This window comes from Ctenopharyngodon idella, chromosome 11, assembly GCF_019924925.1.
Source record: "Ctenopharyngodon idella isolate HZGC_01 chromosome 11, HZGC01, whole genome shotgun sequence".
NCBI lineage: Eukaryota > Metazoa > Chordata > Actinopteri > Cypriniformes > Xenocyprididae > Ctenopharyngodon > Ctenopharyngodon idella.
The window spans coordinates 7080397-7096575 of record NC_067230.1 but is presented as its reverse complement, the minus strand read 5'-3'; the positions used below and the strand labels follow the sequence as shown (position 1 = coordinate 7096575).

Here is a 16179-nt window from a genome sequence, read left to right as displayed (position 1 = left end):
ACAGTTCCTGATTGACAAAATCAAGTCCAGCCCTAAATTTTCTCTTGTTTGAGAAGCCATTTCAGTCAGATATAATGTCACAATAAAGAAAAACTATCACAATTTTCATTTCATGCCAATTTTAAGATAACCTACTACAGTTTTAACCTACAAAGACTGTCAAGCTTCGTAATGGCTTAATAGATTTACATTTTTGTATGAACTATTACTTAAAATGAAATGAAAAAAGAATAATAGTCCCTTTAGTTTAGTTCTTTGGACTTTTTCAGATACTGCAACATGGATTATGTAATGTTGATTTACTGGTTTGTCTCAATTTTAAACCAGTGGAAAGCAGGAGGCCATTGACTTAAGCAATCCAGCTACTCCATAGTAATTCTTGTCTTCCTATATAAATTTGAGCAGTATGCACACCGAACCCCATCTGCACACAAGACCCACACAAAATGAACTCTCAATCAGTTTCCAATTACAACTGAGCTCTAAACACTAGAATGAGAGCAGAATGATCAAGGTCACTGGTCTAGAATGTTAGGCTGCAGAACAGCTGTGAATGAAAATACAATAGTTACAGTGTTGAAAGAATGCTGGCTAACACAGTGGCATGTTAATATAATTCATATATACTGAATTAATACAGCGGGGTCCAAATGTCTGAGCAAACAAAATGTAATTTAAACTTGAAAATAAACTTGAGAATATTTTAGGGGGGAAATGAATGTTTAAGTATATTTAAGCTTCTGCACTATTTCTAAGTCACAATTAAAATAAGTAAATCTGTAAATTTTCCTGGAGATTTTCCTGCTTCCACTGAATACGTTATAAAATGTTGAATAAATATGAATATGAATATGAATATGAATAAATGTTAAGCTAAAAATAAAATAAAATAACTAAAGTGATTAAATAAAAAGTAATAAAATATTGGAAAACAATCATTATTTTTGTAATTGTTTGGTGATGCTAGTGGTGCAAAACTGACAAACTTAAGCTTTAACAGATTACAATAAGATATAAAAAAACAGGTATATTTTATTTACCGCAGTCCATTCTAGAACCTTCCACTGTCCACACGCCACTATGGAGCACACCTCACTAGCAGGAGGTTTTGTAAGATGAGCGCAGGCTGATTCCTCTGCTACTCCACCCTGCTGGTCACGGCAACTTACGTAGCGCATCCGGGTGCCCTTTCCACAGGTGGCGCTGCACTATTATAAAGAACAACCATTTTACAATAACTACAGTAAAATACTACAGAGACTAGCATAATAAGTATTTATTAATTCATATTCATCACATTATCAGGGATGTACCTGTGTCCATGATCCAAAGCGCCACTGTGTTTTATGACCAGGATGTGACATCACTTTGGTCTCTGGGATGACAGGATGAGTCACCGGGCACTGCGAGAGTTCACAATCCTATGGAAGGGAGGAAGTGGAGAAGGACAACCAGTTTTCAGTAATGAAGATCCGTGACTGGGGTGAGGCCGGTAGGGATTCATGGCTGGAGCCAGTGTGCTTGATTTATGCTTGACTGGCTGCAGTCACTTGTTCTGGGTCACTGCGCCTTATGGTAAGTAGAGGATTTTAAACCAGGGGCCTCCCGCTTTCTCATACTGTATGCCCTATCCCTCCTTTCGGTTCCTGACTCTCTCACACTCCCGCCTACCTACACTTATGCTGCCTTCACGTGTTATCGGAAATTTGATAATTCCCACTTCTGAAGTCGTGATTACAAGCTTATCGCATTCAAGTTTCGAAATGGGAGGGCGTTCATGTGCAATTTACCTAGGAAACTAGGTATTCACGATAATTCCGAGAGCATGTGAAGGCAGCATTATTGCCCCTCTGATTCTGCCCAATCATTTTACAAGTCTTTCTGGAATACTTGATTCTTACTGGTCAATCATGGCATTCTGTGATCAAATAGTTTTGTATCAAAACTATAGTATAGTTGACTGTTTTCCTACATAGCAACTGATTTACTGAATAGCTATGCTTGTTCCTTCTGCTTATGTTTTAAATAACTGAATAATTTGAACTCAGATTGAAATTTCTTGTGCATTTATTTACTTATTTTGTAAGTAGCTGTGTAATATGTGGGATAATGTACAATCATCCTGGTATGATCGCAAAATAAACTCCTTCAGGGTGATACAAGATCTTTCCGCTTTGCGTCCGGGTCCTGATCATCCTGTCTGGGCTTATTTTGTGATAATCCGTCTGACTGTACAATATCCCTTATTTATTAAATTTTTTACTCTCTCTGTCTCTTATAGTGTATATTACAATATATGTATATGGTATATGTTCCTAGACGTTTATCATGCTGGATGGCTTGATGGTGGGAAAAAGGGTTCTTTCTTTCATCTCCTAAAACCCTTGTGAAAATGAAGCTCTATAAAACCAATGCCTCAGGAAAGTTCATAAAATAGTCTGTGAAACACAGTGTTCAGCCACTTCAGCTCTGCAGCACAAGGAGGAGGGGGGAGGGGTAAATGTAATTTTGCAGGTATGTGTAGATTGTGAAGGTTGATAAAATCGAGATCCAGATGACTGCAGATTAACTTAAATGAGCATTAAATATAAATCTGTACTGGAACTATATAGACAGGGACGTTATAACCACGGCAGCTTATCATGAAAAAATACACATGCAAATGCAAAAATGAAAGGCTCACACACATGGATTCCCACACTTTTTGACCAATACATCTTTCCAATCATTTATGATTGCTGGTCAAATCTAATTCAGATATTCTAATAGACTGATTGATCCCTTTATGGTTTCCAAAAGTCATATTATGAAAAACTAACTCAGTTCTTAGTTTGCAATCAGTAGTGAGAAAGAAATGAATGAGAGTCAATATGAATGTTAGAGATCAATACTCTTACCTGAGTATCTGTTGGACGTGTTGCTGCATTACATTCAGTGTCATCCATGACAGAGCCGTATGAGCCAACCACACACTTCACAGCTCTCATTTGATAGCCTGGGCCGCATGTGGTGGTACACTACATGCACAAATAAAGAGGGTGGTCAGTTAGTGACAGTATCTAGGCTAATTTAATATTACATAGTAATGCTTTGACTATGCTATTCTAGAGAATAAATTCAGATTTAAGACTGTCCACTATCGGCTCGCGCTGGCATCAGACCATCACTGTTGAGATAAGCACCCGCATGGGCAACCTGGGACGTGGGCCAGTAATTTGTCCACCTTTCTTCTTTTCTTTATCTCTTTTCCTCATCGCTGACTTGACTGCAAAAAGGTCAAGCTTGTGTAGCAGCATTTGCGGCTAGAACGCATATGCTTCAGTAAAGCACCTCAAACATGCATTTATCATGATTGCTTAATCTATGCAAGAGTGATGTCTAATCTCTATCATACTTTAGGACTTAAAGATAGTTTGCCCACACAAACGCTGCAAATTCTGTGATTCCCCTGAAGAAACTATTTGCTTTTCTGAAGATAAGCCATAAACTGCTCAAGTAGGCAGAAAACACATTATCCATGAATGGATGATATTCACAGGGCTGCAAGTTTAGGAGAATGAAATATTATATTTATACAACAGTTCATACTGGTTCTCAAATCTGAATGGCTGAGAGGTCTTTCCAGCCATGCAATATTCTACCAGTATTACTACGGGAACTGTTTCACCATTTGAATCACTCCGCTTTCAGTATTCTCACAGCAAGTGTCATGGTGGACAAGCAAGTCTACCATATTTTTACAGATACTACTGTTATTATGTCAAGAAATGTAGTTTTAAGAGTTTTTTTAGGCAAGAATGTAGTTATTTAGAACTCAAATATGCGACTTATATGTAAAAATAGCACCTATTTGAAAATTTGTTTAGCGCTCACGTACCCGGAGAGAACAGCTTCATTTCAGCCAGTCTTTCAGGAATTTGCCGTTAGCCCTTATGTAGATAGTGTTTAAACATGAAGTATAATTCATTTTGTGTATATGAAATGGGCAATCTTTGGTCTTATATATTACTTGTTCCAGAGAATAGATTTGGCTTAAGGGCTATATTAGCCTAAGTTTTATTTACATTGAACTTAAATCTTTTACTAACTAGAGCGATGCTTTTGTACTTTTGACTAAACCTGTTTCCTTGTTTATTTCCTATTGTACAAGCCTCTTATACTGTTAAAATGGCTATTGTTGCTCATTTAAATATTATTGTTCAATAAATAATAATATTTGGTATTGAGAAAGGGTCCATTAGTGATGTGATTTCAACTTCAGCTAAAGTTACATTAATACGCCATTAGAAGGCGGCAAAGACTCTTTATGAGTGAGTCAGTCGCAAAGACTTATATAGAAAAGGACTGAAACAAGGTTGTAAACAACGACATTGTTTTTCCTTTAAGCAACACCTTACAAGACGCAACTGACATGCATTGACTAGTGCTGTCATGGGAAATCCCCTTAAATGTTAAAAGGACAAAGACAAAGATATTGCTTTCCTCAGCGGACATTCAAACTGATTTTGTGATTATGAACATAAGATTGACCTGAAGAATATCAGATGCAGGTAATACGTTCACTTTAAGTCGATCTCTCTCACACAAATACTCTACGTAATACAATAAGCTTTAATTAAGCAACTCAGTGTTCTTTCGTTACTAGTTCTCATCTGTTATGCTGTCAATTTGAGATTTGAATCTGTGGCGGAAGGAAGTAGTTCCTCACAAAAGAGGGTTTTTAAAGACACTCTGTTGTTGTTTCTTATTTATTTACAAACTTGTGCCGTCGAACTGTTGTATAAATGCAATATCACACTTGTAGCCATGCAATATGGCTCTATATCAGCAGGGCTGTGATTACCTACGGCCGAATCACAGCCATGCTGATATAGAGCGATATTGCATGGCTACAAGTGTGATAATGCTTATATATAAAACTCTTACATTTTATATAATATTTAAAGAAATTATTACTTGATTATAGTTGAATTGAAAAGGACAATAAAGACATTTAAAATGTCACAAAAAATTTCAAATAAATGCTGTTCTTTTGAACTTTCTATTCATCAAAGAATCCTGACAAAACTTTATCATGGTTTCCACAAAAATATTAAGGAGCACAACTGTGTTCAACATTGATAATAACAAAAAATGTTTCTTAAGCACCAAATTAGCATATTTGAATTCTTTTTTAAAGGATTTTGTGACACAGAAGACTGCTGACAATTCAGCTTTGCCATCACGTGATTATATAACATTTTAATCATTAAAATAGAAAATACTAATATTTCACAATATTACTGTTTTACTGTATTTTTGGTAAATAAATGTAACCTTGGTGAGCATAAGAGACTTCTGTCAAAACTAAAGCATTAAAAAAACCTTACCAGGCCCAAACTTTTGAACAGTATTGTATATATTACTTCTTTGGTGTTCAAAGGCGGTTAACATGTATCATAATGACAAACAATTCTGTCTATTACCATCTCTAATTCTGTATCACCTTTGCAAAGTATAAATCACAATGATGCCTCTACATAGACGTTTTACGCAGCATTTTAGAATGTTGATTATGGATTCTCATGCACAGCTGACCAAAAAAAAAAAAAAATTGACAATTAAATTGTTGACTGACAATTAAAACCTTTAAGGTGACTATGATGGCATGTTTAAATACATCAGAATCCTATTAACTCGACCGCTTAAATAGAAGTATCTTTCAATCAAAAAAAAAAAAAAAAAGAAAGAAAGAAAAAAGTAAGCCAGTAAGCCCTCTGCAAACAACATTTAAGAGTTTTTTCTTCTGACTTGTTATGGCCTTAAATTTTGAAAAGTAAATTACAGATATTTTAATACTTTTCAAGGATCCACTGACACCTTATAAATAGCATATTTGGTGCACTGATGGTGCAGATGCTCACCATCAGCGCAAAAATACAAAATATTTTTCTTTGTCTGTTCCCTAACCTTGTGGACGCTTTCCGCCCACACCGCAGCTGTGATAATCTGTTTACAATATTTGCCAGCAACGACTGCACTCCTGAAAATTACATTGCACTCATCACAATGTGCTTGAATTTCTATTTCACTGGCATAAGCATCAAATATACTCAATGTAATACCTGACATACCTAAACATGACATGCACCAAAACAATGTTTTATTCGCAGCAATAAAAGAAATAGTTGTTCTCACCTGTCCCCAGGGTCCCACCTGCCAGGACGCACATTCTTGCTGTTGGCAGGCCTGTACTGACTCTGGTTTGGATGAGTCACAGAAACGGTCATCCAAACGCTCCTCTCCAAACTGACACCAGGTCTGGCGGTGCTTATAGCCCTTGCCACATGTCACCAGACACTACCATATGAATCCAGAAGGAACATGTTAGCAGTGGTATAAGTCATGATGGACTTAGTCTGCATCAATCCAGATGACATTTGCTCCCCATGCTGGTGTTTACCTCTGACCAGTCTCCAGTTTTCCACTGAGGACACAGGAACTCATTACAGGGTTGGACTGTGATCTTTTCTTGTGGGTTGCACTTGCTTTCGTCATCAGCCTCTGCTGACTTTCCACATAATGCACTTCTACGACGCGTTCCTCCTCCACAGCTCCTGGAACACTAAATAACCAAGAAAAAATCCTCATAGTAAGTTACATATCATATAGATACAGTCTATATTTTTCCAAGTGCATAAATACCATTGAACAAAGGTATTGATTTGAGATCAGAAACATTTCTCACACCTCAGACCAGGAGGAGTACTCCCATCCACCAGGGTTGCAGTCTCCACGGCACACTTCCTTGTCATCAGGCTTGCGCTGACTGCTGCAATACCGATCATCGACCTTCTGGGTCTTTCCATCCAACCTGCCCTGTTTGGTGCAGTAAATGTCCAAAGTCCGAACACCCAGACCGCATGTGGCTGTGCACTCGCTTTTGCGAGCAACGTACCACCTGTAAAGTAACAAAATGCCACCAGGATAAACCTCATTTAGTAACATTTCTGGTTTCATTACAAAAAAATACACTACTGGTCAGAAGTTTGGGGTCAGTTTTTGAAAGAAGTCTCTCATGCTTGCCAAGGATACATTTATTTGAACAAAAATACAGTAAAAACAATAATATTGTGAATGGTAGTGTATGTTTTTGTTAAATAAAACACTAAATGTTTATGGAACTAGTGAATGTGGACATGTACCTGAGTTCACAGTCTGTGTTGCATGGCTCGGTGATCACAGCTGGTTTAGGAGAGCCATGGCACCGCTGATCAGACACCACCACTCGATCCGACTCACGATTGCACAAGATCTTCCTCTTGCGCTCTCCTAAAGCGCATAACATACAGCACAAGACATACACAATTCAAACACATGTTTGTGATCTAGAAAGAAGAAAGAAAGTTCCCCGTTGCATTTCCAAATTTCCAAGAAATACTGAACTGGATGACCCGACAGCATCATACGTCTGGTTCAAGTTTACCAAATTCTAAACTGAAGTTTCTGGCAAACAGTTTACAAAAAATATTTGTTGCTTCTCTCACACCCACCTTGGCACAAAAGACTGCAATCCTGCCATGGGCCGTACGCATCCCAAAAAAACTGCTGAGGTTTGTCTTCTATGGGAATGTTGTAGGAATACCTGACATCAGGGTTGTAGAGGTTTCCTACGGATAGCACCTAGTTGGTAAAAATATCACAATTAGACCAAAAATATCATGCTACAAAAGAGTTTAAACATTACTGACACACTTCTGAACTGTTCAAATGTGAAGTTGTGAGATTTCACAATGTTAAACAACATAAAAGCCAACATAAAAGCCATCAAATGAAGCCATATTACCTGGATAATAATCTCCTCTTCTATGCGGTCAGTGCAGTTGATTCTCTCAACGACATGGTCAGAGCCACTGTATTCAATAACAGCATTCCCCACTCTGACTTCCCTTTTAAACATACTGACCACAAAATCTCCATTGAGTAAATATTCTCCACGGCTGTTGGACAAGGCTGCAAAACAAAAATGAAACAACATGCATGCATGCTTTATTTTCTTTATGTTCAAGCTCAAAAAGTCAAAGCAAATATATATTCAGGCATGCCACGGGATAAACAGCTCAAGCAGTGTCCATTTGTTTTAAACACAAATTTGTCTCACTACAAGACCTGCATGACCTAAGAAATAAAACGTTTTCATTTACAGTCAGATTTAGCAACAGTCAGGGCAGATTAGGCTAATCGGGGTAAAGAAATCCAGTATTCCGTGAAGAGGCCACGTCTTGCTCTACTGAAGTCAGTATGCTTCAAAAATGCACACTAATGTGATTATGTAGCTAATTTCCTGAGTTACTTTCCTCACTACTTCACACATTACAATGACCAACCCCTGTTCCCCTTCCCCACCACCTACACACATTCAAACAAACCCTTTCCAAAATGTCTACATTCCTGTCTTGGCCTAAACCACACATACACTGTAGATAAACATATATAAACACACACATATATGCCAAATACACAGAGACATGCAAAGATATCAATAAACACACACGCACACATGCACAGCTCACTAATCTGTTGAAAAAAGCACATATTTCATTAGGTTTGTAAAGTTCAGGAGCATTAACATGAAAAATGTCTATAAGAGCGCTTGCAAAAACCTATTGTAAAGCTTGCAGTAAATTTAATCTATTCACTTATAGCACATTAGCCTACTTTAGCAAAGACATGTGATTCATTTTAAATTAGGATTGTTTATGAATATGCAAATCAATTTGACAATGTCACAGACATCCCACTTCTCCTGGTAGATCCGGGAGTCTCCCACATATTGATAGAGGCTCCCTGATGCCTGGAAATTATATACAATATCCCGGAAATCAAGCAAGCGTGAAAAAAACCCTTCCATCTGTTATTAAGATGCATTTTTGATGATCACAAGTGGTCAGCCAAGACGCATTACCGTTTACTCCTGGTATTATCCTTTCAAATGCGTCTCCTGTGTCCACTTGCATTTGGATTTTGTCGAGACACTCCCCTCTTATTTCGCCACACTCTACATTCATTTCACTTTTGCCGCACAAATACTATTGAATGAATCTGGCTTATGAGGCTTACGAGTAAATATGAATATAATGTAATATAATATAATATACAGTAGTAAAATATTATGCAATGTCCTATATTCATTGGTGGTGGTGAGTGTTTATGTGTTTGTGTGTGTGTGTGTGGGGGGGGGGGGTGCCATCTCCCAGAAATTCGTTTTTGCAGGGTGGGATGTCTGATGTCATGAAATGATGATAAAGTATCAACACTAACTGAATTATAGAGTGCTCTATAAACTCTTGACTTACATTTTTTCCTAGGAATGCACAATATTTTGGTACCATATTGTTATCTGATGATTTTAGAGATATTTGAATGTATAGGCCAATGTAGGATATTTAATTTTATGCTTATTTCTCTTGTTTTTAAGAGAACCAATCAGGAAGGCCTGAAAACAGACGCAGATGTTGCGTTGTTTCTGCTCTACAGGCATCGGTGTAAATTTCATCTAACAGTTAGGGAGGACAATAAACATAACATTTCTCTAGAGCAATTTTTGAAGGGGACACAAATAATACAGCCAAAATTGTACTTGTAAGGATATGTGTGCACAGAGGAAAGCCTTACTACTATTATTAGTGTAGCATGGAGACCAAGACGTTGGACCTTTTCCACCTCACTTTTAAATCGCTTATGAATGCCAGTGCGGCTGAATTAGCGGCAATTCGGGGCCGGCAATTGCTTGAATGGTGGGTTCATTATTATTCTTAATGAAAAACAAAACAGTACAAGCCGTATGCCGTACACCATTCTACAGGCCTAATAAATTAACAAATAACTTGCACAAAGTTTAAATAAAAAACTGAAAATCAGCAAACACTGTGGAACCAAATAAATAAGAAAAGAATATAAACTCGCTCTATTACATAGAGCATTTATTAGCAAAACGAATAAGACAGCTTGCAGGCACGGCATATACACCACGCCGATCTGTGCTGCGACTCTCGTTCGGTTTGTCTGTTTTCTAACCAAACTAAATTATTTTTATTACTAAAACGACGTGGAGGACAAATGATGTAATTGGTGTGCGGCTGAACACTGTGTTTAACACCGGTAACACTGACTATCGCAGCAAGCGACCCTTTTTTATGGGCAACCCTCAGATGGGGTGGGTCCTGGCCCCCCGCAATTTACGCCTATGTGCATATATGAGTAACATTGGTTTTGAGTGTGTGCGGCCGACGACTAACAACGAACTCTTGCTTGTATATACTTGTGTACTGTGTGTTAATTTTTTGTCTTTAATTGTCGTTCGTTTGTCATCTTAGCTTTATTTTTCGCAAAGCTTTATTTTGCTTCGCTTCTGCTGTGATAAAGAGACATCCACTCTTGCATTGGGTGTTCGTGCATTTTGGGGGCAAAGCAATGAAGGGAGGGGTGTGTTTGTTTGGGTTGATTTCAAATATCAAAAGTGTTCAACAATGATTCTCAGAAATCGCGTACTGCAATCTTAAGTAAATCGTGTCCTTGATATAATAAATCATTTCCTCATTTCAGTAAATCATGCGCACAATATAAAAGTTTGTTCCCTCGATTTATATCAAGGTAATGAATTGTTAAATTGTACTCATGATTTACTTAAAACGAGGAAACAAAAAATGAGAGAACAAATTCTTAATTTTTGGCCATGATTTTTTTTTTTTTTTTTTTGCAGGGCATGTGCAGGGCTACAACATAGTAGAAATGAAAAAAAGTCTATTTAATGTCTATTTATTGCCTCACCGAGGTAGTTATCGTCCTCTGGTTTCCCTGAGTAGCTGTGTTGTCTGACATCTATGTTTGTAGCACCACTGGGAATTCGCACCACAACATTGTAACCTGTAAAAAAAGCAGAAATCAATAAAATATTCCTCCTAAAATATTATTGTTCTTTTGGTCTGAAATTGGGCTGAACTGCATGGAACTGAAGTGAATCAAACTGAATTTGAACTAAGCTTCTCTGGGTTACTTTGACTGACATAAACAGAACTGTCCAAAACTGTACTAAACTGACAGCCTGTGTCACCTACCATAATGCACTATGTTGAATGTTCCTGCAACAGTCTTGCAAGATGAGTTGTCCCCACCACACACCCCACACTTATCTCTCCTGGCCTTGGAGTTCAACACGTGGTCACATCCTGCTTGCTGTAGAAAAAGGATGTGGAATTAATTCAGAGGACACTTGAATGGGATTATACAGGAATATTGTTTCAGATTATGTAGGATATTCATTGATTCATTGACACACAAATGCACCCACCCTGCACAGGCCCTGAACACAGATGTCGTTGGTGTCAGGCCCACACTGCGTGCCATCAATAACTCTGTCCCTGAGTTGGTAGTAAGCTGTGCTGCCCGCTACACGACAGAATAGCTTACAGCGATCCTTCATCAGAACTATAACACACAGAGATATGAGAGAGAGTTAATACAGTCTGACCTCAGCCCTACTGTATTTAGGACATTGATAATATATTTCTCATCACATCTTTGTGCTACGCAATTATCAAGTTAATTGAAATTTAATAGTGTTTGGTAATTTGATTTTGAAAGTATGGAAACTTTGAAATCATCATCAAGTCTCAAATCATGAGGGAATCCTGGGGAATTGTTTAATATGGGTTATAGATACCGAAGGCAATTATGTACTGGTTTAACACTATGTTTAAACTGAAAAAATTAAGAAACGTATTCTATAGGGGCACTTTCAACAAATACTGAGGCCATATGAGCAGAGACTACTGGCAAACAGCAAGTGAGAAAACTGGAACAAGTGTTTTATTTATTTTTTTTTTTAATGGTCTTTTCCGGGAGCTTAACTGGCAATCTGTCGTTGTTTAGAAAAGACCTGCTTGTATATCCTTCAAGACATATCATTTTGTGTTCTACAGAAGAAAGTTTTACAGGCTTGTAATGACATGATGGTGAGAAATTAATGACAGATTTTTTATTTTTATGAAAATGGTCCCTTTAATTAGTTTTTTATACAGCCCCTGATGTGCCAGTTGCAATCATCGGACTAAATCCCTTACTTCCACTATACTTTGGCACCCAGCGGACATTTGGAGGTAGACCATTGATGTTGAAGTGCCGCCCATCAAAGCTGGCACACTGTTCCTCCCTGAAGTCTTTCTTTTGCTTGGAGCATGGCTCAGAGTTACAGGAACGGAATTTCATCCTTCGTCCTACACAATACTTTCCCCCATTTCTGGGCCTAAATGTCATAAAAACACACAATCAGAGCACATGGTCACATTGGGAACACTTTATTACAAAATTCTCATGTTTCTGTCTGACTGGAATTTAAATAGAGCAAAGCCTGCTGTCTACCCAAGTGCACTGAGAATGCAATTTCTTTTGAAGAATATTCTTCTTTAAGATGGCTTTGCTGCTGCCATTTGTCAGGGAACATTGAGAAACCTGGTGCCAATTCACAGTCCAGTGAGGATGCTAGACTACAAAGAGCGGCAGCTTACATGGGTCGGTTGCACTCGCGCACCGCGATCTTGATTCCCCCTCCACAGGTCCTTGAGCATGTGCCAAAGGGACTCCACACACCCCAGGCCCCCTCTATTGGAACAGAATCATGCTCTTTAGGGATGCACAGGCCATGTTTACAATGCTGCAAGCGAGGAGAAAACAGAGAAAAGATGAGATCATTGCAGAATCCGTCATGACTGCTTGTTTGTTATAAAGTACACCGACCAGAATGACGAAGAATGCTGTTGATACACAGATATGATTCAATTCAAAGTCTCTTTTGTTTGACTCAAAAGCACTCCTTGTCAAGCAATGGGACAAAATGACACTTATGTATTTGGCAGATGCTTTTATCTGAAGAGACTTGCATTGCATTCAAGGTACACATTTACATTTTTAAGTTCTTGCGCTCCCTGGAAATGGACCCCAAGATCTTGCCACTGCCCTACTGTTTTAGCTGCAGGAAAACACATTCAGTCCTTTAGATTATTTTCTTAATCATACGGATCTTTCACATGATTCATATCAACATTTTCAGGTGCAACAAACTTGCAACAAAGCTACAGCACTTCTCTGCCATTGCATTGCACGTGGGTCAAGCTTTCTGATGCAATGCTTTGATTTAAAACAGTTTTACCCAATGATTACCAGACAATCCACATATATTGGGTGGTCCCTTTGTTAAAATCAAAACAAGCTGCAAGAGACTGATCCTGTGCATATCTAGATACATTAAGTTGCATGATACCACAGCAAAGGCATTCCATATGAATTCAGCCATATGACATTCAGAGAAAAAACTATGCATTTGCAGCAAGTTAGTGTTAAGCAGGGTTGGGGAAAGTTACTTTTAAAAGTAATGCATTACAATATTGCGTTACTCCCTAAAAAAGTAACTAATTGCGTTAATTAGTTACTTTTTATGAAAGGTAATGTGTTACATTACTTTTGTTACATTACTTTTGCGTTACTTTTCCTCACCTGGGCTGAGCTTGCTTGTTTGTTTTTTAATAACAACAAAAAAAGTTATATTTTTGGCAAATGTTAAAGCCCTTTCACACCAAAAGTGAAATGAATAAGCTTCAGGCTGAAGGAAAAGCATATTTATGCCTGTACAGCAGAGGGCGCAACTCAAACAAACCTTTCAGCTGTGCTGCCATTCTGGATTAAAGAAGAATATGATACAGGAGAAGGAAGTTCAACACTCTTATTTCTAAATCTAATCTAAAGTAATTTTTGCTTATTAGTATGGTTGAATTAGATCATTAAAGGTCAGCAGCAAGGACACTGGTTAATAAAGTGATATTAAATACATAAAGTATATTTGTGTAATTTAATATAGTTAATTATTATATGTGTACGTAAAATTCTAAGTTTGCATTTCACTGTTTTTATTCATTTTGAGAAATACTTAATGTTTTCGTCCAAGTGAGATGAGTAAATGCATGTTCACATTTAGTCTAGAACTACAATAACCATCATGTTCACACAGCGCACACAACACCTCTGCACTTTATTTCTCTCAACATGGGGACACAAGAGCTGTCAGTCAATAAATGTGATAAAAAGTAACTTGCGTTAATTATTTGAAAAAGTAACTTACATATTTTGTTGTAAATTGAAAAAGTAACGTGTTACTTTACTAGTTACTTGAAAAAAGTAATCTGATTACGTAACTCAAGTTGTAATGCATTACCCCCCAACAATGGTGTTGAGATACCCAGCAACCTTGTAAAATTGCCCTTTCGTGATCTTTTTGCCTATCTGCAACGCTTTTCATATGGAGGAGATGAGAGATGCTGTTTACAATCATTACTACAATTTTGACTTGAGTTCACAATCTGGGAAAAATTGTAAAACAGAGACAAGGGCAAAAACAAAGCAATATATCAGTGTAGACGAGTTTCACTGTGGAAGTGATTTGGTCATTATTTGGATGAAATATGTGTTTGAAGTTACATCGAAGAATCTGTTTTTCATCTGCTTTGCAACTGCAACATGTGCAGAAATATAATGTGTTAACTCCATGGAGTTCTTTCAAGAGACATAATGAGTATCAGGGTCAGGGTATTAAAACTATACAAAACTATTAACATACTGCAAACTGTCCACAAGCAACCAGCCAAGTGTATTATTGTTTCATAATAGAAAAAGTTTGAGGTATAGTCCACCCAAAAATGAAAATCATAACTTCAGAAATTAAAACGATTTCTTCATGTTGTTCCAAAACTGTATGACTTTCTTTCTTCTTCACAACATATTTTGGAAGGTATTCAAGGATATTCTGGAGAATGTTGGGATCCAAACAACATTGAAGCCTGCTGACTTTCATTGTACAGACAAAAAAAAACAAAAAACACTGAGACATCTTCTCAAAATATCATCTTGTATGTTCCACAGAAGAAACACAGGTCAAACAGGTTTGGAATGACATGATGGTCAGTAAATGAAGACAGTCTTCATTTTTGGGTTAACTATGCCTTTAAATAATACCAAATGTGTTCGCAAGAAATGAGGGGTTTTGAATGTTGTTGTAAATGTAGTTTTCTGAAGTGCTTGCCTTTCCTGGAGAGCACTCTGTCCCGTCAGCCCATGGCATGTGTTGGGTCCGGCAGCCACGCTGGACTCCTTCTGGACTGGTGCACCACAGTCTCCGGCACTGTGTCTGCACAACATCCAAACACTTACTGTTAGCTTTAACATCTAACTCTTACACACAAAATTTGTACTGATGCCTGTTTTTTGCATGTGTAACATGCTTTGAATGTCACTGAATAACAAGCTCTACTTCACGTAACCAAAAAACAGATTTTCATCTTGGTCTTTTATTAAAAAAACAGGTCCATAAATAATGTCAGACCAGATAATACACACTAGAAGACGCTCATGTCAGTATGTTCTGCATTTCCTTGAGGGATCTTCTCACCATATATGGGCACACCTGTGTCCCAGGCCCAAATATCAGCTCACATTGTTTATTGACGTTATATATCTGTCCAGGCAGCTGCTGGGACAAACTGTATGGCCTAGAAACTGGCTCATCGAGCAAACACTCCCCATACCCTGTGCTAATGAGAAATGATAAACAAATGAGCTGAAGGAAAATAAAGCAAACAAGAGACACAACAGAAATGTTCTCAGTAGGTGACAAAACACAAAAGAAATGAGAATCGGTTCCATTTGCTACAGACGACGTTGTTTACATCTCAACTGAGAATGTTTAGTTGAAAACAAATGCATGCTAACACTGAACATTAATCATTAAGTGGTGCTACAAGAGTTGAAGCCAATATCACAGCCTCAATAACATTCTGTCACTGTACAGAGTGTAAAAGCGGTTTACATACTCGAGGAACTCTGTGATGTATTTCCGACTACATTTGGACCACATCCAAGGATTGGTGTAATAGTTGAGCGTAGGGGCCATCACATGTTGCTGGTTCTTAACTCCATCCTCCTTGCATTTGTTACTGTCATCGTGAGGCATGTTGAACCTGAGGGCATGATCGAAAACACACATGCGCACACACAAACAGAACAAGACAATGAGCAGGACACATGTACTCTGATCCACACAGCATCTGTAAGACTGACCAAAACCAGGTCTTTTCACATTTGTTCTATGAGCCT

At 37.8% G+C, this 16179-nt stretch overlaps 1 protein-coding gene across 1 annotated transcript in view; it reads right to left on the bottom strand.

The window, feature by feature from the left end:
* adamts9 (ADAM metallopeptidase with thrombospondin type 1 motif, 9) overlaps positions 1-16179 on the bottom strand; it is a 58216-nt gene that overhangs the window by 30618 nt on the left and 11419 nt on the right. The window contains exons 9-25 of the mRNA XM_051912463.1: positions 15897-16043; positions 15476-15617; positions 15110-15214; positions 12546-12691; positions 12102-12283; positions 11330-11466; positions 11097-11214; positions 10810-10905; positions 7826-7992; positions 7533-7662; positions 7185-7311; positions 6730-6940; positions 6443-6604; positions 6178-6339; positions 2898-3017; positions 1314-1421; positions 1041-1208 (exon numbers count right to left, since the gene is read on the bottom strand). Of these exons, the coding sequence (XP_051768423.1) occupies positions 1041-1208; positions 1314-1421; positions 2898-3017; positions 6178-6339; positions 6443-6604; positions 6730-6940; positions 7185-7311; positions 7533-7662; positions 7826-7992; positions 10810-10905; positions 11097-11214; positions 11330-11466; positions 12102-12283; positions 12546-12691; positions 15110-15214; positions 15476-15617; positions 15897-16043 (2428 nt within the window). The remainder of the gene's footprint in view (positions 1-1040; positions 1209-1313; positions 1422-2897; positions 3018-6177; positions 6340-6442; positions 6605-6729; positions 6941-7184; positions 7312-7532; positions 7663-7825; positions 7993-10809; positions 10906-11096; positions 11215-11329; positions 11467-12101; positions 12284-12545; positions 12692-15109; positions 15215-15475; positions 15618-15896; positions 16044-16179) is intronic.